General features: G+C 33.7%; 2 protein-coding genes across 2 annotated transcripts; both read right to left on the reverse strand.

Moving 5' to 3' along the window:
* Nucleotides 1-364: 364 nt before the first annotated feature.
* On the reverse strand, nt 365-11598 carry LOC111696102 (prolyl 4-hydroxylase subunit alpha-1). Its single transcript, XM_023465643.1, has 11 exons — nt 11408-11598; nt 10085-10134; nt 9275-9365; nt 8886-9103; nt 7835-7953; nt 5625-5746; nt 4914-5449; nt 4205-4310; nt 1670-1772; nt 1169-1370; nt 365-1038 (listed from the first exon to the last, which is right to left on the reverse strand). The coding sequence occupies exons 1-11, from the start codon at nt 11546-11548 to the stop codon at nt 957-959; spliced, it is 1770 nt and encodes a 589-aa protein (XP_023321411.1). The 5' UTR covers nt 11549-11598; the 3' UTR covers nt 365-956.
* Nucleotides 11599-15913: 4315 nt separating this feature from the next.
* Nucleotides 15914-27802, reverse strand: LOC111696048 (uncharacterized). Its single transcript, XM_023465571.1, has 5 exons — nt 27686-27802; nt 25808-25923; nt 17731-17811; nt 17555-17625; nt 15914-17112 (listed from the first exon to the last, which is right to left on the reverse strand). Exon 5 carries the CDS (start codon nt 17021-17023, stop codon nt 16373-16375), a length of 651 nt encoding a protein of 216 aa, XP_023321339.1. The 5' UTR covers nt 17024-17112; nt 17555-17625; nt 17731-17811; nt 25808-25923; nt 27686-27802; the 3' UTR covers nt 15914-16372.
* Between the last annotated feature and the right edge of the window lie 98 nt (nt 27803-27900).

Here is a 27900-nt window from a genome sequence, read left to right on the forward strand (position 1 = left end):
TTTCGCGCATTTTTTTTATTTTACAAAAATCAAAAACTGAATTGACACAAATGTTTGCAATTTTAAGCATCCATAAACCTTCCTTGGGGTCATGTGAGGTTCCACACAAAATGATGGCCCGATCGGTTCTGCCGTTTGGACAAACAAAATATATATACTAAGCTTTTAGGAAGCTTCGCGCCCATCTTCTTTTCTTAATTTTCAGTGTGGCTCTATCTGAAAGCATCTTCTCTTTCAGAATAAAACATCAAAAAAAGTTTGTAAATTTTCAATTATTTTTTCATGCATTTTTAAAATTTTACAAAAATAATAAGCATTTGGATTCAACTTTTTGTAATTTTGAGCATCCATAACCTTCCCTGGGTCGTGCGAGGTCCCACACAAAATTTTGGTCCGATCAGTTCAGCCGTTTGGACGTTTTTTGGATACAAACAGACAGATCAGATGAAGAATTCCTCAACAGGTTTTTTAAGAATTTCTTGTGTCGTAGTTGTCTAAAACTTGTTTTGTGCTTTCGCAAGCGTCATGATACTGTTTCGCAAATTATGGTGGCGTTTACTTTTGAAGTATGAAAAATTGCCAGAATTAATTAAGCAAAAAAATCACCGCAACAATCTCTTCATCACCATTTATATATTTAAAACCCAGTTATCTGTGGAAAAGGGAGACGACTTTAAACCAATATTCAGGTACATTTTGCTCAAGTTGTTTCTGGTTCTTAAAGTATATATTTTAATGAAGAGAATTTAGAGTAGGTCAATAGCTCTGGAAAGGAAAGATAATGCAAACTAATCTGTCACTATCAAAACTTTTTAATTGAATAATGGAAACAATCTTCTCTAAATCTTAATCTTCATTGTTTTCATCATTATATTATTTATATTTCTCTTTATTCACTTTTCTACTCCTTGTCTTTATTGTTTTTTTTTCTCCTCTTTATTTCTTCTGGTTCCTTATTAAGGCTCGGAGAAGAATTCACCTTTCTGCAATTTTTGTTTAGGATTATTCCTAAAGTCTCGTACCTGCTTCCTGGTGTACCTGGAGTAACAAATATACAGTTGTCGTCAAAATAAAAAGAAGATAAAAACGACATGAAACCAATCAAAAATAATAAATGTCCAAATGCTGATTTCTTTCTGCTGAATAAAATTTCAAATTTAAAACTTACACTGGACAAGGCTTTCTGAACATTTGCTCATTAGATCGAATCCATTTGTTAGTAATCCACTTGGATCCGATCATAACAGGACAGCCGCCATGTTTAACCAGCTGATCATATCCCCCGGATTTATCCATATTCCACCAGAGCACAACACTGCCGCGTCGAGGTTTCACGATAGCTCCGACAGCGGGAAACACTGTGTACCCACCTATGTACATTGTACAATGTACATATAATAATAGCTATAGATTAGGCATAAGCACAGTGAAGATTTTTAAATCCAGTTTAGAAAAAGGCAACAAAGATTAAGGATATTATTTTAGCCTTGAAATTGATAATTTTTTATGGAAAAAAAGATTTGATGGAATATATTCTTTATTTCTTATTGTAAAATTTTTTAGACTACTGGAAAAAAATTAAGGACATTTTTATCAAAATCTGCCAAAATTACAATATCTGAGAAATATTGTGTGCAATTCAGTAGTATATTGAATGCCCAAAATGAACCTGATTCAACATCTGAGAGGTATCCCATGATAGTTACCATCCTGTCTCCAACTGCCATGTTGAAAACGTCCCGGTTCTGTATACTTGATTTATCCATCAAAACCTACATAATAGAATATAGATATATAGATAGATACCGGCTAGGGAAAGATGAAGTTAATGAAGTTAATAATAAACGCCAAAACGGCTGAACCTTTCCGGCCCAATTTTATTGTAGTTACTCACACTACCCCAGGAAACAATTCCCCCCCCCCCCCAAATAACTTAATTTTTTTAATCCGCCAAGACAGCAAAATCACTAAAGATTTTCATTGTTACTTTTTACAGTGTAGAAAAGCATACATGGGTAGATCCAAAATCTAAGACTATTACCAGAAAGGTGGGAGCGATGGGTTACCCACAAAGGATAAGACTTCAGAGACGAATGTACGCAATCTATATTGTCTTTTTTTCTTACATTTATGGTGTTCTGCAACTCTAAACTTCTTTCTTTCTTTGCGAGATGAAAAAGGCCATAAAAAACTGTTTTCAAGGCAGAAGATTTAATTTAACCTTTAAAGAGTTTAAGGTCGTCTTTGCAGTCTCATCCTGTCATCAGCACTAACTCTTAAAAATTAAATAAACCTTTCTTACACTAAAGAATAAACGAACCAGCTGACCCCATCTCCGTTATTTGATTATTCTGGAAATTAGGCAATTTTCTCCTACTCATGTTTATTACGAATCCTAAGTATTGTTATTTCTGTAATATATCAGAGTCGAGAGAACAACAATACCAAAAGAAAGTTTCTGTAAAGTGAGGGTTTCTTTTTTCTATAATATACATATTTCATATTTACACTTTTTAAACCAGAACAGCCAAAATTCTCTGCTAAACCTGTTTTTGAAATTGATTTAAATGAATTAGAATTCCTATTCTCTTCGGATTTACAGGATTAAAACAAAAACAATCTATCCTAATTATAAAAACCTTTATTTACATTGTATAATAAACTTTGATTAAGAATTTTTCTTTCTCTCAAAGATAATTAATTAATAATACTCATTAGTTTCAAAAGAAGGTGATCAGAGTTTAAACAAAATATGCTTTGTTCGTGAAAGATAGGAGGGTGAGGGACGATGGGGGGGGGGGGTTGCGGGTAGGCCAATATTAGGTTAATCAGAAATTCAGGATACCATAATAATCTAATCCATTTTCTCCCCAACTCCTATCAATACTGGAGATATGCTGATTTCTTGGTATCGGACTTTTCCTCCCCCACCCCTTTCCTTTTTCACCCCCCCCGGTACTTTACCCTCTACTCCACCCCTATCACCTTCCCCTTTCCTTCTTCACCCCCTACCACCTTTTACTCTTTCTCCCACCCACTGTTCGCCTTCCTTTATACTTTCTTACCTCCAATTTGTATCTCCTGTCCTTTTCCTAACTTCCTTCTCCCCTTCCCTCTAACCTTCCCTACTCCCTCCCACCCCTTATCCTTCTCCCAACTAGTTTTTGTAATTAAAACTGTGGCAAATGGAACATATTGAACTAATGTATCCAATCTTTTCTCCATAAACCAAACAACAGAAAATTGTCTCTCCCTATTTTCTCATTAATGTAATTTATTGCCATCTAAAGTATAAAAAATAAACATATTTTGCCGATATCCACTAAATATATGTATATTTCATTGGTTCTAAATATATATACATCTCTGTTTGTTTGTTTGTATACGATCATAAACCATGAACCCCTGGACCGATTTGCCTTAAATTTTGATTGTTGAACTCGTAAATAGCACGGGAGAGAAGTTATTAGCTGTCTTAACATTCGGAAAGTAAGTTCCGTTTTTACGTTAGCATATTTGCTTATGTGATGTCTAGTAATTCGATTTAAAAGTAGTAGAAAGCATGATTTTATTATTTGGAACGTGTTGAAGACTTAGTTTTGAAAGAAGGAACGGAACGTCTTTTTTTCGATTCCTGATGGAAAGAAATATAGAGAAAATTCTTTCAATATCCTTCATAAAACAGCAGCGTCAGTTTTAACTCATATTTGGATGTTTTGAAGATTTTGATTTTTTGACTTTTTAAGGGGGCTTCGTTTCTTTCAAATAGTGAACATTTGGAACCATTATAACTAGCTTCAAATTAAAAAAAAACCGCCTAAAGCAAGACGTTTTCCGTTTATATTTTTTGCTAAGGCTTTTTGAAAAGAATGGCTGACTCCACTGTACCTTGTGTACTGTACTGTTTAGTGCTTACCCTAATGTACCTAGTGTACTATACTGCTTACCTTACTGTATCTAGTGTACTGTACTGCTTACCCTCCTGTATCTAGTGTACTATACTGTTTACTCTACTGTACATATAGTGTACTGTACTTCTTATCCTACTGTACCTAAAGTGTACTGTGCTGCTTACCCTACTGTAGCTGTTTACTGTATTGCTTACCCTTCTGTACCTATAGTGTACTTTACTGCTATCTTAATGTACCTTTATTATAGTGCACTGCTTACCCTGCTGTACATTTAGTGCACCGTACATGCTTACCGCGTCAAAATGATGAATGTACTGTCCCGCCAGACCGTAGTTTACAACTTGGTACAACTCAGAGCTAACTGCAGATGTACCATTCAGGTTCAGAAATCCAGAGATTCTAAATATTATAAACGTTTTAAAATTTTTACATGAAACGTACATACAAACAATTTTTTTAAATAGGCTTTTAGTGATGACTTTGGATGGGTTATTTTGAAAGGTATAAAGGTTTTTGACTTTCAAGAGTTTTCGCAAAAATATTATTTATATTATCATTATAATTATTATAATATCATATATATCTCAAAATTATATTCTCTAAAAGTTTGCTTTCGTTTCATTATTCCAATTTGTTACTTTAACAGAATATAAAAGTGAATATCATCTTTTTGTACTTTGCACTTATAGGTATTAGGCATTTTTCATTAAATTTCCAGAGCACTAAAGTCTCCTTTTTCTAAGCATAAACTTGACATTTTGTATTATTACTAAATTTTGGACATTTTATTGTGAAAACCATTAAACACTACAAAATGTCTCAGACTTTTTCATTTTTTATAAAATTTCCAAAATTATGAGAAAGGGAAATTTTAATGGGAGGTTATTTGGAATGAGTTGGTTATTTTAACTACCAAGGAAACAGAAAAGAAAATAAGGAATTAAAAATATATTTTTTCGTTTATTTAGGTTTGACAAATATCAACATTGAGATGGCATTTACCTGTCCGTCATTATACCCAGAGAAAGAGAATTAGTTTCATTCAACCAAGCAGTTTCACTCACTCGGTTATCATTGATAGATCCATTGATCCCAGTTCCCACCATTTCAGATCTTCGGAGTAAAGGAGTTGCAGTTTTAATAATGTCCTTGATCTCAGCATCATGGATAAAATCATGAATGATAACAATATAGGGGCTCAATGATACTATTTCTACCTTGAGCGGACCTATCTTATAGGTTGGGTTGTATCCAGTAGAGTACTTACAATACAGTTTACTGGTTACATTTACAGACCGGAGCTCAACCCCTCTACACATCATCATGTATTGATACATCTCCTGATCTGAAGATATAAAAGGGTTTCCGAGTTCTATATTTTTCTCTCGCTGATCTATTTTCTTTTGAAACTTCTTCTTCTTCCGGAGTTTCTTGCTGTATGGGTGAGAATTGGTACTGTGTACATCTGTTCTATCCCCCCAAACATCTAGTTTCTGATCATGAACTGTCTTGGCTGTCTTTATCAGGTTCTTTAACACCTGGATATTGACATTTAATATATATTTTAGATTAAACTTTTCAAACTTGGTCTGCAGTTTAGACTTAAAAAGTTATATTTAGAGGGGCTTATTAGAATTAGAAAACAAACAAAATTTAAACTGAAAAAAAAATTATGTTAATAGAAATATTATGGATAGAGTGTTAAGGGTAGACCTGAATATCCAGCTTTTCCACAAACACCGGAGTAGTTACTCCGTCCACGTTAGCCTTAGCTAGTGCCTCCTCGAGAATATTTATCCCAGAACCCAGGATCAATCCATTTGTTCCCTTTACTCCTGAACAAAACTAACAGTCAAACATTTATCTTAATGAAATAATTCTCTCCATTTATTTGATAGAAAGAATCAAGTTTCAACCTTATGATATAAACCTTTAAGATATTATAAACGTTAACTGTTTCATTTAATCCGTTTAATTGATTGAGAGTTTTGGGTCATTGTATATGTTTTCCACATTATTGTCTGCACAAAACTCTCTACAGTGGGTCTTAGTAATCATGGAAAATAAACAATTTCTTTCTTTAAGTCCATTGCGCATTTTTAAATAAACGTTGCGGGAGCGGAGGAATGCCAACCACAACAATTTCTCGTCCGAGCCACATTCTCCTCATTTTCTCGTCAGAGCCACCTCGAAATCCTCGTCCTTTCAATATTATTTTTTTAAAGTGTCTAATCCTTCCATATAAAACTATTTTTTAAGAATCAAGCCACGTTAGGGCATAAATGAAATATCAAATACTTGTAAATCGAAAAAAAAGTTTCAATTGAATTAAAGATGTCAAGTTTAATGTCTTTAAAAAGGTTCACCTTTTTTACGAGCATTTTCAGATATTCCTGGTGTACGTAAAATGCCGCAAATAATTCCAAGTTTATAGAACTTCAATCTTTTTCGTTAACTAGAGTGAAAACCATAGAATTTTTCCGGGTGGTTCCATGGGGAAAATTATAGGCAGAGGTATGCCGAATATTTTGCTATTTATCTTATATCACAAAGGTTAGCCATTACGGAGGCAGAAGAGATTGAAGTTTAACCTAAATAAAGTTTGACATTATTCTCATGGGTTTGAAGATTCCAACATGATATAATCATTGCAATACTCTAGTCCATCCATATTTTATGCCCTAATTTGTGGCCAGATTTTAAAACATCGGTTTATCTTCAAGAATTGGAAACTTTTTAACATAAAATAATCAAAGGACAATGATTCCAAGGTGGCTTGGACGAGAAAATGAGGAGAATGTGGCTCGGACGAGAAATTGTTGTGGCTGGCCTTCCTCCCCTCGTTGCGGCATTGGCACTTTCAAACGACACATACCGGCTATGTTAGTCGCCGGTACGCGTCAGGGCTGATTCTATACTAACTGTTCTGTGGTTCCACAGATTATATAGTCGTTGTCGTTTATAGTAATACAATGAAGACTAATTTCGATTTCAATTTTGTTTTCTACAAAGCTTTTAAACAGAATAATTACGCATAATCATGGAAATAAAGTAAAGATTTCAAATAACAGCTTCTCTTGCTTCTCTTTGTTTACTTGTAAGCTTTTAATTTGAAAAAAGCTTGTTAACAATCAGAAAATAGAAATTGAATAAGAAATTGTTAAAACTCTGACCACTGTAGGAAAAAAATTTTTGAGGTAAGTGCATAATTAGTTCCTAATCTAATTAGTTTCTAATCTTATTAGTTCCTAATCTCATTAGTCCTTAATCTCATCAGTTCCTAATCTCATTAGTTCCAAGTCTCATTAGCTCCTAATCTCATTAGTCCCTAATCTCCTAAGTTCCTAATCTTATTAGTTCCTAATCTCATTAATACCTAATCTCATTAGTTCCAAATCTCATTAGTTCCTAATATCATTAGTTCCAAATCTTATTATCTCCTGATCTCATTAGTCCCTAATATCATTAGTTCCTAATCTAATTAGTCCCTAATCTCATCAGTTCCTAATCTCATTAGTTCCTGATCTTATTAGTCCCTAATAAGTTTAGCTCCTAATCTCATTAGTTCCAAATCTCATTAGCTCCTAATCTAATTAATCCCTAATCTTATTAGTTCCTAATCTAATTAGTCTCTTATCTCATTAGTACCTAATCTCATTAGTTCCTAATCTAATTAGTCCCTAATCTTTTTAGTTCACAATCTCATTAGTTCCAAATTCATTATTTCTTAATCTCATTAGTTCCTAATCTTATTAGTCTCTAATCTTATTAGTTCATAATCTCATTAAATCTTAATCTCATTAGTTCCAAATCTCATTAGTTCCTAATCTCATTAGTTCCAAATCTCATTAGTCCCTAATCCCTGTGAGATCTTCTGTTTACCTATCTTGAAAGCATCCCAAACTGTAAGATCTCCTGTTTACCTATCTTGAAAGCATCCCAAACTGTGAGATCTCCTGAAGTTTCATGACGAACTCCGTCCAGGACAAAAGAACCTTCATTCACAAACTCCGTGAGGTTGAATCTGTAGTAGTCGTGCAGTCTAAACAAATATAAAAGTAAAATCAAATGTTTATTCTTTTCCAGCATTTTCTCTGGTTTCCCCTTGTTTTCAGAGTTGTGACCAAAATACATTATTTATCAATGATTTCCAAAAGAAATAGAAAAGACAATTTTGAAAATTATCTTTCTCAATTTTATCAATAGCTTTATACAGGGTTGGTGGTTCGGTTGTCACCTATTTCAAACTTTAGTTTGATGGAAAACAATATTCTCAACTATCAAATTATTCTGGTATATGTTTACGTGGGGTTACCCACAAAAGATAAGTCTTCAGAGACGACTGTACGGAGTGACAGGAGCCAAAGGATCTACCTGACGGGAGCTGAATGATTTACCTGACAGGAACTGAAGGATCTACCTGACAGGAGCTGAAGAATTTTACCTGACAGAAGCTGAAGAATCTACCTGACAGAAGCTGAAGGATCTACCTGAGAGAAGCTGAAGGATCTACCTGACAGAAGCTGAAGGATCTACCTGACAGAAGCTGAAGGATCTACCTGACAGAAGCTGAAGAATCTTCCTGACAGAAGCTGAAGGATATACCTGACAGAAGTTGAAGGATTTACCTGACAGGAGCTGAAGGATCTACCTGACAGGAGCTGAAGGATCTACCTGACAGGAGCAAAAGGATCTACCTGACATGATCTGAAGGATCTACCTGACATGAGCTGAAGGATCTACCTGACAGGAGCTGAAGGATCTACCTGACAGCAGTTGAAGGATCTACCTGACAGGAACTGAAGGATCTACCTGACAGGAGCTGAAGGAGTTTACCTGACAGGAGCTGAAGAATCTACCTGACAGGAGCTGAAGGATCTACCTGACAGCAGTTGAAGGATCTACCTGACAGAAACTGAAGGATCTACCTGAGAGAAACTGAAGGATCTACCTGACAGAAGCCGAAGGATCTACCTGACAATTCCTCTGGCTACTCCATCTACATCAGTCTCATCAGGAACATGAGATTTATCTCTTCTACTTAGAACCTTCTGTAAACGTTTTCCCAGGGTTCCTCCTCTTTTATTCTTCTCCTCCTCCACGGCTTCTTCAACTACTGCCCAACCTATAGCAACATGCCGGAGAAGGTTGTATGCGTTCAATGGGTTTCTTACAATAGATACATCTTCCTCCTGAAATATATGAAATGATTATATACTAAACCAAACATTCAGATGAAAAATTGCATTTTATAAAAAGAAAACATTCTTATTCTAGCATTATTTTAATCATAATTTAATCTTCTCGACCTTATTTTAACCCTCTTTTCCTGCCCTAATCATGTCCTGAAGTAAATAACCAACCTGTTCTCCAATTAAATCTTCGAAGCTCTGAATATACGCAGCGATCTTATCTTTCCCTTCTGGAGAAATCAACTTCTTATCATAGATAGCTCTATACAGAATCAGGTTAGATCAATTTAAACCTTCTGACCCGACGCTCAAATAATCAATTATTCAAGATAACTACGTCATTAAATTTTACTCCTTGTTAAAACTTTACCTTTTCCTTCATACTTTACCCCTCCCTGATATTTGACCCACCCTAATACTTTACCCCTTCCTGATACTTTACCCCTCCCTGATACTTTACCCCTCCCTGATCCTTTACCCCTCCCTGATACTTTACCCCTTCCTGATACTTTACCCCTTCCTGATACTTTACCCCTCCCTGATACTTTACCCCTCCCTGATATTTACCCCTCCTTGCTATTTACCCCTCCCTGATACTTAACCCTTCTTTATAATTTACGCTTCCTTGCTACTTTAACCCTCCCTGATATTTACTCCTCCCTGATACTTAACCCCTCCTTGATACTTTACCCCTTCCTGATACTTTACCCCTCCCTGATACTTTACCCCTCCCTGGTACTTTACCCTTCTTTATAATTCATGCTTCCCTGACACTATACCCCTCCTTAATACTTTACCCCTCCCTGGTACATTACTCTCCCTGGTATTTTACCCCTCCATGATACTTTAACCCTCCCTGATACTTTACCCTTTTTTTACAATTTACCCCTCCCTGCTAAGATAACCCTCCCTGATACTTTACCCTTTTTTACAATTTACCCCTCCCGGCTAAGATAACCCTCCTTGATAGTTTAACCCTCCCTGATATCTTCCACGTATTCCAGTTCCTCCAGGAAGAATTGTTCCATTTCCTGAAATAAAAATCATTTAAAGATTTTTTAACTTAAACAAGTTCTGTTTTCTAGAGAAACTGTGATATCGAAATATTTTATCCTAGTATACCTGTATACTGGTATATATCTCCTGGTATACCTATTTACTGGTATATATCTCCTGGTATACCTGTATGCTGGTATATATCTCCTGGTATACTTGTATACTGGTATATATCTCCTGGTTTACCTGTATACTGGTATATATCTCCTGGTATACCTATTTACTGGTATATATCTCCTGGTATACCTGTATGCTGGTATATATCTCCTGGTATACCTGTATACTTGTATATATCTCCTGGTTTACCTGAATACTGTTATATATCTCCTGGTATACCTGAATACTGGTATATATCTCCTGGTTTACCTGTACATTGGTATATATCCCCTGGATTATATTATATATCTCCTAGTTTACCTGTATACTGGTATATATCTCCTGGTTTACCTGATTACTGGTATATATTTCTTGGTATACCTGTATACTGGTAGATATCTCCTGGTATACCTGTATACTGGTATATATCTCCTGGTTTACCTGTACATTGGTATATATCCCCTGGATTATATTATATATCTCCTAGTTTACCTGTATGCTGGTATTTATCTCCTGGTATACTTGCATACTGGTATTTATCTGCTGGTTTACCTGTATATTGGTATATATCTCCTGTTTTACCTGTATACTGGTATATATCTCCTGGTATACCTGTATACTGGTATATATCTCCTGGTATACCAGTATATTGGTATATATCCCCTGGATTATCTGAATACTGGTATATATCTCCTGGTTTACCTGTATATTTGTATATATCCCCTTGATTATCTGTATTCTGGTATATATCTCCTGGTTTACCTGTATACTGGTATATATCTCCTGGTATACCTGAATGCTGGTATATATCTGCTGGTTTACCTGTATATTGGTATATATCTCCTGGTTTACCTATATATTGGTATATTTCTCCTGGTATACCTGAATGCTGGTATATATCTGCTGGTTTACCTGTATATTGGTATATATCTCCTGGTTTACCTGTTTACTGGTAAATATCTCCTGGTATACCTGAATACTGGTATATATCTCCTGGTATACCTGAATACTGGTATATATCTGCTGGTTTACCTGAATATTGGTATATATCTGCTGGTTTACCTGTATACTGGTATATATCTGCTGGTTTACCTGTATATTGGTATATATCTCCTGGATTATCTGTATACTGGTATATATATCCTGGTTTACCTGCATACTGGTATATATCTCATGGTTGCCAGCGTTAGGATCTCTTTTAACGGTTATATAATCAGATCTCTTCTTTATCTCAATCCCGTCCTGCGGGTGACCGGATCCAACCAGGACAAGGAGCAATAATAAAGTTCTCATTCTTATCCTTTTATTCAATCCTTTTCGAAAACATCATCTATCCTTTAATAAAATCTGAAAATATTTTTAAAATTTAAATCATGTCCGAAATAGAAATATTTAGTTTACTTATATTTGATGCCAGATATTTAATGTATTCCATGCTTCACAAAACATTTAATTAAATTAATAAAGGTTCGTTTTTTAATTCAAGTTTTAAATGTTTGTACAAATCCTCTGTCCCTCAAGAACATTGAGAGCTATTGACAGAATTAACATCTATATATAAATTTGGCTTGTCTGTCTGTTTGTTTGTATCCAATAAACGTCAAAACGGCTGAACCAATCGGGCCCAAATTTTTTGTGGAACATCACGTGACAGGGAAGGTTTATTAATGATAAAAAATTTAAAAAAATGTGTTTTAAAGGTTTTTAATTTTGTAAAAAAATTTAAATTCTTGAAAATCCGCGATTTTTTTTTAAAAATCCGCAAAATTTTTTCTTCATCGTTTTAAAATGTAAACAAAAAGAACATGTTAACAATTTAAATAGAAGATGGGCGCGAAGCGCCCTAAAAGCCTAGTTGTTGTATAATTGGTAAAGTTTTGAGCCGGATTTTTTACTTTTTGTGCATTGAGTAAAATTCAAAGGTGTAATGCAAGGAAAGTTAATTGCGGTTGCGTATACTCTGCGTGCATATTGAAACCAGTTCTCTCTGGGCGGAATTTGTAAACAAGAATAGATGCATCAGTGTTCGTTTAGTATCCGAGGAGGTTAAAAGCATTGCATTTGATAATTTTGATAATTCACATAATAGTTTCCTATGACCAGAATATTTCATTGATTTTTTATGTGAAAGATGGATACCATGTCAGGCTGTAACATCCGTCTTGTGTTTACATTACCGCCCAGAGACAGTACACTGCAGTACAAAAGATGCGTACACTTTTGAAATAACTTCCTTTGCATTACATCTTTGGTGAAATTAATCTGATTTTTTAAACTTTTGTGTTAATCCCTACATTAAGCATTTATATGTATCCGGAGAATAAAATTGATTCCTCTTGGAGAGCCCGTGGTCGGAAACCATGCAGTAATAACCTTAAATTGATTGGTTAAGCATTTAATCCCTCAAATTTTAAAGTTGCCCCTGAGGATATCGAGATCAAATATTGTAGATTAGCGCTATTTTACACAAAAGTTTGAATTCTAGGCATTCCCAACTTAATCTCAAAATAAATGTCATAACATAACCTGGTTGACCAGGCACATTAGTTGTTGGCATGTCACACCATAAAGAAACATCAACAATTAAACAAATTTTACAAACGTCTATCATACAGGGTGTTCCAATAAACATGGGAATTGAGAGACGACTTGAATATCGTCTTTGATTTCCGATAATTAATAAATGACATAAAGTGCACCAAAAAAAGATTCAAAGTCCATTGAGCTTGAACAGTTTTGTTGAGTTTTAATAAACTGGATTCTGGAAGAATTTCCTAATATCTCCGTCAATTCTGAAGGTAAAAACATGGTAGACCACATTTTGTAAATCCTGAGACTAGTAGTTTTCGGCTTCAATTTTCGAACTGGGAAACGAAATAATACTGCATGAAACAAAGACGATATATAAGTCGTCATTTAGTTCCCATGTTTATTGGGACACCCTGTATATTAATGCTTAAAATCCAGCCGGGACAATAAAGTGGTTAGCCTGTAAATAAAGCCTACCGGTAATGCTGTAAAAACTTAATCATTGACTTATATCGAGATTTGATAAACCTACCTAAAACTCGTATTTTGTTTTTATAAAAATATACTGAAGGGACCTGAGGACACCATATTCGCATATTTTAAGAAAATACAAAATGAAAACCAGACGTGTTGTCTACAGAGTTAGTATGAGGACTAATCAGAAGAAGGTACGAAGCGAAGGTTGATCAACTGAGACGGATCCTGGAGTTGGAAACCTGGATCTAGGGTTCGGACGAATAATATTTAAACACAGAGCAGTAGAACACTAGACCCGGAGCAAAATTTACCTGTCTCCATCTTGCAACGTAAACGGATATAAATAACAATATACAATATTTCTAATACATGACTAATCTGTAAACGTATTTTACAGTGAGCTGATAAACAACGATACAATAAGGAAGTATAACCATTTTTCTGAAAAGGTGTGGAATTCTGTCAATTAAAAGTACTATAGAGAGAAAAACAAGAATATCCTCTTCATTTAGCTGAGATACAGGTTTAAAGGGTCACGGTAGGAATCGGTCCATGGCTCTTTAAATAGACGGTCCTTTTGATGTACAAATATTTTACCTTTCCTAGATTAAGAGATTTTCCCAAGTGCATTAAGAGCATATAGATTTAATTTGATTTTATAATGATGTAGGAATTATCTAAAGAAAACATCACATTATTATCAATGTTTTTTTCTGAACAGAAGGGAAAAGTATTAAGTCTTGATAATTACTTTCTCAACCTTCTCCTTCTTATGTAGATGACATGTCTCTTACAGCTGTCAATCTATCTTCAGTTTCTTTAAAATAAGAAGAAATTGTGATAGTCTTAAAAACACATAATGTAATATATAAGTTATGAAGAAAATAACTGTTCTCAGCAGATTTTTGCATGAAAAAGGGAGTATACACCAATGAATGTTTTACTAAGAATACTACAATTGCCACAGTGCGTCCTGCGAAAACAAACAAGTCGATAAGTAGATAACTATGTATGTCGTCTTCTTGAGATGTTTCGCAGCATTCAGTCGTGAACCTACTTTATGATTCTTATAGAAACAGGAGTCACTTGAAATAAAGCTTACAGTCCCTTTAACCCACACCCATTGTAAGACTATGGTATGGGAAGGGTTGTGCCACAAACTCAAATGTTCGAATCCCAATATTTTTGCAACTTGGCGGTGTAAACCTTTTATATTTTAAACTTATCCTATTTAATCTCAGAAGTTTTAGTTTGAAATATTTAAGATCCACGACATCAGGTTGCTTAGATATAGGGATTAAAAAATCAGAGTTTGTGACAAATTATCAATTTCCTTTGATTAAAAACTTTCAAAGCAATTGTTAAATATGGTAATATCTATATTTGATTTATTCGACCAATACTTCTCTTATCCCTATATTAATCTGTATTCCTCTATGTATACTGTATACCCAGAAATCTTGCAATTTAGTGTTTAATCCCAGCTCCCACTACTCCTAGTCTTGAATCTAATCCCGGTAATAGGATTCAGATAACACAATTATCTCAGGATACCTGAACATAGCCGACAGTGGTCAATAAAATAAAATGGAATAGGAACAAAAAAATGTTTGCTTCTGCCACAGAATCAATGCTTTGTTTACTTCATAATACATACTTCATAAAGTAGCTTTTTAAAACGTTTTTTAACGTTTATATTTTAATTTGAATTTTCACCAAAGAGAGCAGTGAATTTATTCTCTGACTATTGTGTCTTTTTCTTAGTTGATCATATATCTGCTTTCTGTTCCTCTTCTGTAGATCTATACACTCTAATCCCTTGTAAACACAAAAAATATGCATTTTTACACATACACCACATTTTTTTCTTCCAAATATTACGCATATTGCCTAGAGCTGCAGCTTATTTCTTGACAATTTTCTTATTTACATATTTTTTTTATTTAATATCTTGGTGCCATAAATATCAAACTATAAGTACGCTGTATAAATCGCTGTATATCGTCAGCTTATGTAAACTGCATTTTTCTCTAAAAATGGACCAAGAGGTGAACTGAAGTAAAAATGACGTTTAAAAATCAATATTTAAATATTCACATTTATTTTTTTACATAAATAGGTAGAAACAGGTTAACAAGGAATCGATTAACATTTATTAACAGAAAAAATTAAACCGGAACATGTAGATTACTTAATTTAAGATTTTGTAAGTTTTTGTAACATTTTCATGATTAAAATGTCTGTCAAATTTAGGAATTAATTACCAAAAAGAATATGTTAAACTAAATATAAACTGCAGAATATTTTGTGGTTATTTCTTCAATAATGTAGTAATCAAATAGATTGTAGTACAATAGATGGCAACGTAGAATTTGTACACTCTCAGTACAGTTGTATTCTGTCGTCACAAGTGTCAGTTCAGTTTTTGTGTCGGACAAAATTATTAATAATATTGATAATTTTAGAATAAAGTGCTTTTCTTACAGTGAAATAAGTGCAATTTTATGTGTTCTTTAGTTTCTGTTTTTACACTTCTTTATCTAATCTTGGAAAACATCTCAACTAATGTGAGAAAATTTCGCTTTCCTTGTTATATTTGACACTTGTGACGTCGTGTATAATTTGTTAATTTCTCTGTTGCCACCTATTGTACTTGATAATCTATTTGGTAGTAATTATGGCGACAACGATTTGAAAATTTTCTTAAGTTTTTTTTCTTCATATTTTCCAGTCATTTTCGAGGTTCAACATTTCGGGTGGAAATACAATTAGACTTAAGCTTAGTAACTTGATAATAATGTTTTACAGTCAATCGCTATATATTCTAAAATGTACTGAAATTAAATAAATCACATTTTCGTGCTCGAGGGTAATGAAGAAATCCACAAGCTTTTTAAAGAAATTTGCGCCAGTTGTTTATTTTTAAACAGGATAAAGAGTTTCACTTAATTTTCGAGCACAGTTCCTTTATTAATCGAGGTTTTTTAGTTTATGATACATTTTATCCAACAAAATTTCTAAAACGTTGAAGAAGAAATTGAAAGGATTTTGTTTTCCTAAGTAACACCATCTTATGAATATTTTACATGAAAAGGATAAAAATGCAGAGATTCAACACTTAACATTTCTGCCATAGTAGGGTTGGAGAATATCAGGCAGAGAAGTTTTCTCACGTTTTCTATCTTCCCTCTTAAAGGTCTGAAATGTCAAAAGTCTGGATACACTGTTCACAGAATCTTTGGTTTCAATCTTTGGAAAGAATTTCTCCTGCTCTGTGACTAGTACACACCCGGAGTAAGGTTTCATTGTTTCTTCAACCTTCTTTAATAGTTCGTTCAGTTCACTCGACTCATCACTTGGAGAATATACTAATCCTGAACACTTGGAGGGAATAAAGTATTCTGATGGATCAAGGACTTCTTTTACTCCGTCCTGCTCTATGTAGGAACCCAAATCAACAATGTTTTTGTCGTAAACCCCTATTGTCTTTCTCCCCTCCTCTCCGACTCTGTCTACACTCGAATGAACACTACTTCCCTCAAGTCCTCTCTCCATATTCACATTACATATTCTCATCCCGGTTCTATTCTCAGTCTGGAGATTAGTCTGGAGCACAGACCTGGAGATGATATCTTCTCTAGTTAATCCTTTCAGTTCTTCCAAACAATGGTTTGAGCAGCGCATGAAAGGTTTCACCTTTATACAATTACTTTCAGGGTCGGGTTCAACTTGGCTCCGGTTCTGCTCCGGAACACTTCTCATTTCTCTTTTAAGTTCTAGCGGAGCTAGATCCAGACATTCAAGCCTCCGGTAGGTTTGTCGGGATTCATCAGATCTATTAATTGAACCTCCTGTGAACATAAACATGAATTAATTAGAGAAGGAGACGAATAGAAAACTAAGATCAAATATTCTAATAAAGTTAATTTTATTGAAAACTAACTTTTTTATTATTAATCCTTGATAAAAGGTACTATTATTGTAATTTAAAATCACCCTTTATATATAGAGGGATGTGTCCGATTCACAACTCTGCACCCTTTATTCCTTTATCTAATCAATTATGTGGAAGATATCGTTGTTTTTCCAGATTGAAAAGTATTTAATTAAAACAATGTACTCTTTAGTTTCTTCAGCAATTATAACCGAAAGTCACTTTTAAAATAATCAATTTTGAGAAAGAAGATTCAGGAATAACTACATCATTTTCGTACCGGACACGTCCTTCCATAGAGATATCATCATTTTCCAGTTTATTCAATTTTTTTATTCTTCATTATATATTATATAAACCTGTGGTTTGAAGTTTACTGGAAGGGTTTGGTTTGGTTTGTTTGTAAACATCCTCGTCGTTCTTCAAACTTCTGCAATATTTATCATTAATAAACTCACTAGGGAACAAATTGGTTTAAAATGAATGAGAAGGAATAATTGATTGAAGTTTTGCATGTTTATTTCCCTTTACTAACCTGGGTAGAGAGAGAGAGGACTGGGATTCAATGGTTCCGGAGTTAATTGAAACCGTAACCTCATATTCTCCCTCTCCTCGTCTGATACGGAGAATAAGGTTAAGGACGGAGAAAAAACTTTAATTTAGATTTGGAATCAGTGAAAATGGATCAGCACCGGGTTTACTTGACACCCGTGGTATACTTTTTGTGCTAGTACCCTAAATGAGTTTTTATTTAATGTAAAACCATACATTCTAGGAAAATAAAAACTAAAACAGAAGCAGAGACTAATAAAGCAAGTTTTTAAGGATTAATTGATTTGGTGATTTTTATATTTTTTCCCCTACAGTTTCTGAAAATAGCTAAAAATTATTGAATGTTATAAAAAGACACAAAATGAATAAAATAATACCAAAAATGTTTTATTTTTCAAACAACTGTATTTCAAAGTTGAAGGTGTTGGGTTTATCAATCACCCGAATCAGATTTCAGGTCAGTAACCAGATTAGTTTAATTGAATTTAGTTTATATTGAGTATATATACACTATACAGATAGAGACAAGTTTGTCAATCAATGCCAAAAACTAAACCAAGCTCTCCAGAGAAAACCAACCAAGCTCTCCAGAGAAACCCAACCAAGCTCTCCAGAGAAACCAAACCAAGCTCTCCAGAGAAACCAAACCAAGCTCTCCAGAGAACCCCAACCAAGCTCTCTAGAGAAACCAAACCAAGCTCTCCAGAGAAACCAAACCAAGCTCTCCAGAGAAACCAAACCAAACTCTCCAGAGAAACCAAACCAAGCTCTCCAGAGAACCCCAACCAAGCTCTCTAGAGAAACCAAACCAAGCTCTCCAGAGGAACCAAACCAAACTCTCCAGAGAAACCCAACCAAGCTCTCCAAAGAACCCCAACCAAGCTCTCCAGAGAAACCCAACCAAGTTCTCCAGAGAAACCCAACCAAGCTCTCTAGAGAAACCAAACCAAGCTCTCCAGAGAAACCAAACCAAGCTCTCCAAAGAACCCCAACAAAGCTCTCAGAGAAACCCAACCAAGGTTTTCAAGACACTTTACAGGGAACCTTATCATGGCTCTATGAAGAAACTTTAATTAAAAACTAGCTTGAGAACCCAGCTCTGCCAATGTGACTAAAAGTTACTAACGCCGTTTACCCGCACTCGGACGATTTTACCGGGAAACTAAATATTCGCTCATACTCAACTTAGAATCTTAAAAATCAAGCTAAGGACATTCCCGTGGGTTCCAAATTCCCAATCAAAATTTGAGGAAAATCGGTCCAGGGGTTCCTGAGTTATGATAGGGCAAACAAACAGACAAACAAACAGAGATTACAACTCTCTATATATAGATGTTAGGACCCAGTCGTACTCCAAATCCAAAATTCCAAAAAAGATATTCCCAAAATGAAAAATATCAAATCAAATATCAAATATCAAATGCCACACACTCGGATTTTCTAATCCAGAAATCTTTGCAACCGAAAGTCGTAGACCTTAGATATTTTAAACAATGATAACCTTTAGATCATATAATCTAAGAGTTAAATATTATAGGTTTAAACCATCAGGTTACAAAGTTATAGGGATTAGAAAATACGAGTTTGTGACAAAGACTCAATTTGACTATTATTGAACTACTTTCATTTTCTAATATTCTATTCCCGTAATTTGGTAAATTTCCATTCCATTCCGAAATTGCAATTGCAGAATTGAATTTAGCGTTGAGGTGATGATGAGAGGGATTTTGTGGTTTGGGAAGTGTTGCTGAGTATGGAGGGAAGGTATAGGAGGGGCTAAACGACAATACAGGAAATGTTAAGTAAAGGGAGTATTGGTTTAGGATAGTGTTTAGAGAGGAGGGATGGTTTAGGAAAGTATTGAGGGAAGGTGAAATGGTTTAAGAAAGTGTTCAGGATATATGAAAGGTTGAGAAAGGGTCGAGGGAAGGATGAACGGTTTAGGAAAGTGTTCAGGATATAGAAAATGTTTAGGAAGGATTGAGGGAAGGGGGAATGGTTTAGGAAAGGGTCGAGGGAAGGGGGAACGGTTTAGGAAAGGGTCGAGGGAAGGGGGAATGGTTTATGAAAGGGTATATGGGGGAATGGTTTAGGAAAGCGTAGAGGGAAGAAAGTGTTGATGATAAAGGTTTAGAAAGTGATAAGAGAAAGTGGTATTGGTTCAGGAATATGTTGAGGATAAAGGAAAGGTTTAAAAAGTGTTGAGGGAGAAAGAAATGGTTTAGAAAGCGTTAAGGGAGGAAGAAGAAATGGCTTAAGAAAGAGTTAAGGATTCAAATAAAGATTTAGGAAGTGTTGAGGGGGGAGGAATGGTCTTGAATACATTGAGTGAAGGAGGAATGTTTTAGGAAAGTGTTGAGGAAGGGAAGAATAGTTTAGAAAAGTGTTGTGGATACAGGTTTAGAAAATGTTGAGGGAAGGGGAATGTTTAGGAAAGTGTTGTGGATAAAGGAAAGGTTTATTAAAGTGTTGAGGGATGGGGGAATAGTTTATGAAAGTGTTGTGGATAAATAAAAGATTTAGGAAAATGTTGAGGATGCAGGAATGGTTTAGGAAAGTGTTGAAGATAAAGGAAAGGATAGGAAAGTGTTAAGGGAGGGGTAATAGGAAAGTGTTGAGAACAAAGGAAAGGTGCTAAAGGAGATGTTGAAGGTTTAAGGATGAAGGAAAGGTTTAGAAGGTGTTGAGTGAGGGTGGAAATGTACGAGGGAGGAATTTTAATATAAAAATCTGGTTTAATCTGTGAATGAAATAGGATTAAAATCTCAAGTATGTCTGCTCCGGGAATATTGATCTCGAATTAATTCCGGAGTTGTTTTCCCGTCAATTCTCACATCTAAGGAATTACCAAGATATAACAAAATATAAAAAGAAGAAACCAAATAATTAGAGTTTGCTATGTAGGACGTTATTAAACAAGGTGCTGAGATCTAGACCTGGGTAGAAAACTATAGACTTGGTACTCAGATCTAGATCAAAGCAAAAAACTAGAAAACTAGATTTAGAGCTCAGAACTTGGCCTGGAGCAGTTAACTAAAGCTAGTGCTGATATCTAGACCTGGAACTGAAGACAAAACCTAATGATGAAATCTGTACATAGAGCTGAAAACTAAACTTAGTGATGAAATCTATACCTGGAGCTGAAAACTGAACCTAATGACGAAATCTGTATCTGGAGCTAAAACCAAACCCAATTTATGAAATCCGTACCTGGAGCTAAAACCTAACCCAATTTATGAAATCTGTACCTGGAGCTAAAACCTAACCCAATTTATGAAATCTGTACCTGGAGCTAAAAACTGAACCTTAAGCTGGGAACTGATCCTTGAAATAAAAATAAAGGTGAAAGCAAGGTGAAAGCAAGAACTATTCCCAGAGTGAGAGATGAGTATAGATTACAGGACGAAGCTGCCAAACTAGGTTCTGGTTCACAAAGAAAAGAATAGAATTACAACAAATCTGCATGGAACCCCTTATATAACTTTGTTTACAAGTACTCAAGTTTTTAACAGGAATATAAACATAACCAATTAAGGTACAACAGGAACCTCCAAACCTTTTTTCACAAAAAAAGTTTACTGCAGTTTCTGTGAGAAATATTAACAAAACACAACTAACCTAGCCTGATCACTTGCACAAACTTGTTTACATACATCCAAATCTCTTTTTGTGCTTCTCCTGATCTTTTTACATAGTTTACATAATTCAAAGCTCTTATTCTTATTTTATTTTATAAAGAAAGAATATAGAAAAGTTAAAATATAAAGAAAGAATATAGAAAAGTTAAAATTTAAAGAAAGAATATAGAAAAGTTAAATTTAAAGAAAGAGTATAGAAGAGTTAAAATTTAAAGAAAGAATATAGAAAAGTTAAAATTTAAAGAAAGAATATAGAAGAGTTAAAATATTAAGAAAAAATATAGAAAAGCTTAAATATAAAGAAAGAATAAAGAAAAGTTAAAATTGAAAGAAAGAATATAGAAAAGCTAAAATATTAAGAAAAAATATAGAAAAGTTAAAATATAAAGAAAGAATATTGAAAAGTTAAAATATAAGAAAATAATATAAAAATGTTTAATACACTCTATGCTCCTCAACAACCCCTACAGATCTTATTAGGTATTCGTTTTATAAATTTAAAGAAAGCTTAGTAAAAAAACTTATTGTAATAACTGTGTCTTTGATATATATATGTAAGACTGAAGGGGCGTACACAGGAATTTTCCAGGGGGGGGCTTAAACTTTGTAGTTATTCCATGGCCCCCCAATAACACTCGTTGGGGCCTGAAAACTCCCTGGAAACCATAAATTAAAATGATCCAGGGGGGCTGAGCCTCCATAGCCCCCCCCCTGTTTACGCTTCTGGATAAGAAAAAAGACCAAAGAATATATCCCGGGAGTTAAAAAAATTAAATATTCAATGAAACCACAGAGTAGAGAATATATATAGAGTGAAGGCAGGATAAGAAACAGACCAAAGAATATATCCCAGGAGTTAAAAATGAAATATGCACTGGAACCACAGAGTAGAGAATATATATAGAGTGAGACCAGATAAGAGAAAGACCAAGGAATAAATCACAGGAATCCCATATTCATAGAACCACAGAGTGAAGAATATATATATATAGCGAGGCCGAATAAGAGACAGACCAAAGAATATATCCCAGGAGTTTATAAAAAACTAGGCTCGCGCCCATCTTCTATTTCAATTGTGAACATGTTCTCTTTCTGTACATCGTAAAACAAAACAAAAAAAGTTCGCGGATTTTAACAAAAAAATTCGTGGATTTTCAAAATTTTCAAAAATTTAATGAAAATCGAATTTTGATGGAGACAAATATTTGAAATTTTGATCATTCATAAACCTTCCCTGGGACCACGTGAGGTCCCACACAAAATTTGGGCCTGATCGGTTCAGCCGTTTTGACGTTTATTGGATACAAACAGACAAACAGAAAAGCTAAATTTATATATAGATTGAAACATTCAACACAGAGTAGAGAATATATATAGAGTGAAGAACAGATAAGAGACAGACCAAGGAATATATCCCAGGAGTTTATAAAAATTGAAACATTCAACACAGAGTAAAGAATATATAGAGTGAAGACCAGATAAGAGACAGACCAAGGAAGGTATGACAAGAATCCCATATTTAAATATGCACTGCAACCAAGAACTATACAAGGAACTCACATAGCTTTGTTTACAATAAAGTGTACTGCAGCTCCCCCTGAGTACAATTAATTTGGTACATTTATCCTATTATCTTAAAGGTTCTTTAATAGAAATTAAATAACTTTTGTTTACATTTTCCCACTTACAACAGTACACATTTAGAAAAATGTCTGGACTAATCCTTGAAGACAGTTTCGCTTATTAATTTAATGAGTTTGTTTTATTTGTAAGAAGTTTGTTTAGTTTATACTTTAGAGTATCATTTAACTTGAATAGAACTCTTAAGAATACGTGGTATTATACTAGGAGAATATAATTAATTAGTTGAAAGAGGTAAAACTTTTAGCGCAAAAGGAAAATGATTAAAACAGATGAAAGTAAAGGTTTAAACTGGGAATAAATATTCAGGCATCCTGGGATTCAAAAATGAGATTTATAATTTGTAAAATTTGAGGTTTTATTTTCAACAAGTTTAATTTAATCTTAGTTCAGAATATTATATTTCTCTGGCAGAACCCACTTAGAGACAAGATTAAAAGATTAGAATCGGACCGGGGTTTTTAAGTTTAAAGGGGACATCAAACCGACAAATAAAGTACTGGTTTACTTGTATAATCTAATTATTATTCCTTGAATAACTTCTTGTATTCTAGACTATGCTATCCATCCTGGTTGTCTGGAGATTGGTCTGAGCTGTCAAAATAGATACACGTACTAGTGTGTATAGTGGTATACAGGGGTATATAGATATTAGATATACTAGTGGTATATAAAATAAGGTTGCTTACTCTCGATATGCTCCAATGTACGGAAAATGTCGTCTCTTAAGCATAGATAGATAAAAATCCTCATATGACGTCACTGATTATAGAGGTGAGCGTGACGTCATATACTTATTTTATCTATCTATGGTAAGGAGACGACATTTCCGTACATTGGAGCGCATCTAGAGTCAGCAACCTAATTTTACAACCTTTGTATACAGAGTTTACAGGGTATACAGAGATATCTGGAAGAATATTCTTATATATTATATTAATGCACCACAAAATAGTTTCAGACAGTGGGTTGTTAATATACAGTCTGATGGGATTAAAGGGAATCCATATTTTTATGTTAATGTTTTTTTTCTTTATCATCAAATAGCACCTTAGATTTAGAGTTTTAGATTTATACAACTTAATCACATATTCAACATTTTTTTATTTTATTTTAAAGGGACTGTAAGTGTAATATTAAATGACTGTCAATGGAAAGATGGCCATATTAGATTCACAACAGTACTTTTTGAAACCGTTATCTGATCAATAATGTGGATGATATCTTCATTTTATTAGGCTTTTTTAATTCTGGCAATTCCCACATGTGTTCCTGCAATAGAAATGCACAAGTCGCTTTTATAGAGGAACCGCAATTAAAAATAATCAGTTTTCAAAATTACAAACATTGATATCTAATTCATACTTGATCAGACATGGTTTACCATCGGGTATTGCCATCTTTGCATGGAGGGTCACTTGAAATTATCCTTACAGTCACATTAATGCCAAGACGTATTATTGCTTCTGTAAATAAACTGTTTTTTTGTTATTAAAAGTTTGACCTCTTGGTATTTAAATATCCTAATCTTAGGACCTATTTGGGTTTTTAACAAAACCTTCCATACTTAGCGTATAGAAGAGAAATACAAAAAATAAGATGAAAATATAATCCAGGATATCACAAAGAAAGTGAGTTTTTGCCACAACCTCAAATTTTCTAATTTCTATATCTCTGCAACCAGTAGGTTTAACCCTTTGATATTTCAAACTTACATTATTTGATCTAACAGAATTTATAGTTTGGAATATCTAAGGTCTACGACATTGGATTGCCAAGATATAGGGATAAGCATATTTGAGTTTGTGGCAAAAACTCAGTTCCTTTCGATTTAATTCTACGAAATAATGTTGATGTTTATGAACCTAAAGTTAAAGATTTTACAAAATTTAGAATTAAATTTAGAGCTCAGTTACATTTGCCATAATACTTTTGCCATAAATACATTTGCCATAATTACATTTGCCATAATTACACTTGCCATAAACACTTTTGCCATAAGTAACACTTGCCATAAGTTAAACTTGCCATAATTTGCTAACATTTACAACTAATTATTTTTTCTATAAAGGCGTTAAATTTTCTCATGAAAAGAGCTTGGTGAAGAATCAAAGACAATACAATAGTTTTCCAATAGAGAAGTAACTTAATCTCACTGCTCATGAGCTGCCCTCATGTAGATCTGTTAATTGTAGTCACAAAAGTTATAATTGTAGTTGTTCAATAAAAAATGTATGGATGTTAATTCTAACTATAATTGTATTTATGGCAAGTGTTACTTATTGCAAAAGTATTTTGGCAAACGTAACTGAGCCAAATTTAGAAACTGAGCACTGCCGGACTCTGATTACGTATAAATCTGCTAAAAAAAATGACAGTTGTTGAACAGGGACTGCAGTCGTAATTTCATGTCACTTTCCTTTTAAAAAAAAAGTTTCATGTCTCAGATTTACAACGGTACCCTAAAACATTTTTTCTTATAATCAAAAATGTATGAAACAGGCATTTTCAATTCTTTGATAATTGATTATTTTTTATTGTGACTTGCAAACGACTGGACGGATTGGGCTGATTTTTTTTGTAGGCACTAATGTGTGGCCCAGGGGTGTTATAGACTTAAAAAATTCGTAATTTAAAAAAAAAAGTTCAAAAACTTTCTCTTTTTTCCACGGGCAACGCTGGGCCTTTCAGCTAGTCATAAATAAAACTATTCAACCTTGAAAATCCCAAAGACAGTCTCATTAATATCTAGATGTTGAGTAAACTTGAAGATTATCCTCCCTGAGCCGAAGTAGAAAGAAGATAATTCCGAAGAGAATAATAACAATTGATACGGAGATAGAAATCCATTTCAGGGTTTCCTCACCAGCTGCACTAGACAGTGTCCTAGCTTCAACCTAAAACAATAACTTGGAAATCAAAGATGGTGGAATGCTCAAAATAGAACACCAGGAATGCGCCACAAAAAAATTTGTTATGAAAGGTTACATTTGTCAAACTAAAAATACATTAAATTATTTCCATCTATCAAAAGTGTAAAGTTTAGTAGAGTACCCGGAGTTTTGATGTCCCATCTATATTCATTAATCAAAAAATCTTTATCATTTAAAAATTTCTCATTATCAACTCGTATTGATTAAAGAATGAATTTGATGAAAAAGTATTTTAATTAACACTTCATAAACTCAGGTTAAAAATATTTTCTCTTCCGAAATCCTGAAATAACATCATGTTGTGTAAAATCTAGATGAAATAGAAACATATTAAAAAAAATATATGATATTTTCAAAGATTCTGGAATAATAAGAAGCTCCCTTCGAGTACTGAGAAGCTAGGCTTACGGGAGAGTAAGATTGGGAGAATAAGAAAAACTGAGAAAGGAAGAAATGTAAGAAAGGAGGTACAAAAGTTCGGCAGGATAATATAAACTAAGGGACGAGGAGAAAGGGACGAAAAGTAAGGGACGAAGAAAAAGGGATGAGGAGAAAATGACGAAGAAAGTGTTCATTATTTATAATTGATGGACGAAGAGATGACACCTTAAACTTTATATCACTATGTATTCATTTTTTATAATATTTCAGCGTCTCTAGCGAGTAAAGAAAATTCTGGGGAATATTTAGTTCTCAATCAATCAATCAATCAATACATGAATACTTTATCTATACTTGAAGAGTATATGAAGTACTCTTATACCAGTGCAATATACATATATATTATATAAACAGGTTACTACAGGGTTAGACACAAAGAATAAGACTTTAAAGAGATTGTTGTCGTATTTTCAAATTACTCTCAGCTTTACTCTACTCATGTCCGATTTACAACGGTACTATTGAAACCTCTGTTTGATCAAGAATGAAAGAAAAATTCATTTTTATCTCTTTTAAATTTAATTATTTTCAATGTGGATTCTCTACAATAGTAACTTGTGAATTTCTCCTGCAGATACAATGGGACGTAATTATCAGAATCAAACAGTTTTCAAACTGGAAAACCTGTATATCAATATAATATCTATAAATAAGTTCTTTATTGCTGTTCTAACAGCTGGCTGCAAATGTTTTAGGGAACCAATGGATGCCCCGGGAAATGGCATAGGCGAAAAAAATTAAATTTTTTTGTACAAAGTTTTTTTAAACCTGGGCAACACGGGTACTCCATTCAGCTAAAATTCTATATAACGGAAGATAACTAAAAGTATGAGGTATGGTATTTACACAGTTTTAAACTTTAAAATTTTCAATTACAAAACTGTTTACTTCATACCCTTGAACAAGAAATGTGGATTGTACGGTCTGTACTGTCTGTACTGTCTGTACTGCCTGTACTGTCTGTACTGTCTGTACTGTCTGTACTGTCTGTACTGTCTGTACTGTCTGTACTGTCTTTTATTTATTCTATTTTACTTGTATATATTATAAATCATTATAAATATATTTGATACAGTAAAACAAACAAACATTATTTAATTTAACTAATTCTTTTATTTAAATCAATAATTCAAAACTATTTTATAATCTAAACAATTTCTTTTTAATAGTTTAATATTTTTTATAGTTGACACTTTAAATAGTTTTTGGTTTTAAAAACTAAAAATTACAATATTTACTGAACCATGATAAGTGCATGTGTCTAGTCCCTTTAATGAAATATAACCTGGTTTGTTCTAACTATGAGAATATCTGAGGTAGCGGAGAATAAAACCGTTTCATCCTGTCCCGGAGATAGAAACCTCTTCAGTTCAGAAACTAAATAATAAAAAATGTCGATAATTAATTGTTCAGATTACTTTTTTAAAAGAATATGTTTAAGGCAAAAATTATAAAAATCACTAAAGGACCATCAATAGTGCTGAAAATAATTCAAAATGG

Source organism: Eurytemora carolleeae, unplaced genomic scaffold (assembly GCF_000591075.1).
Source record: "Eurytemora carolleeae unplaced genomic scaffold, Eaff_2.0 scaffold113, whole genome shotgun sequence".
Taxonomy (NCBI): domain Eukaryota; kingdom Metazoa; phylum Arthropoda; class Copepoda; order Calanoida; family Temoridae; genus Eurytemora; species Eurytemora carolleeae.

Excerpts from the sequence above, each read along its gene's own strand:
- LOC111696102 (XM_023465643.1), bottom strand. The coding sequence starts at position 11,548 with ATGAGAACTTTATTATTGCTCCTTGTCCTGGTTGGATCCGGTCACCCG. Across the intron at positions 10,135-11,407 it reads AGATATATACCAGTATGCAG|GAAATGGAACAATTCTTCCT; the intron begins GTAAACCAGGAT and ends TTTTTATTTCAG. Across the intron at positions 1,773-4,204 it reads ACATTCATCATTTTGACGCG|GTTTTGATGGATAAATCAAG; the intron begins GTAAGCATGTAC and ends TCTATTATGTAG.
- LOC111696048 (XM_023465571.1), bottom strand. The coding sequence starts at position 17,023 with ATGAGAAGTGTTCCGGAGCAGAACCGGAGCCAAGTTGAACCCGACCCT.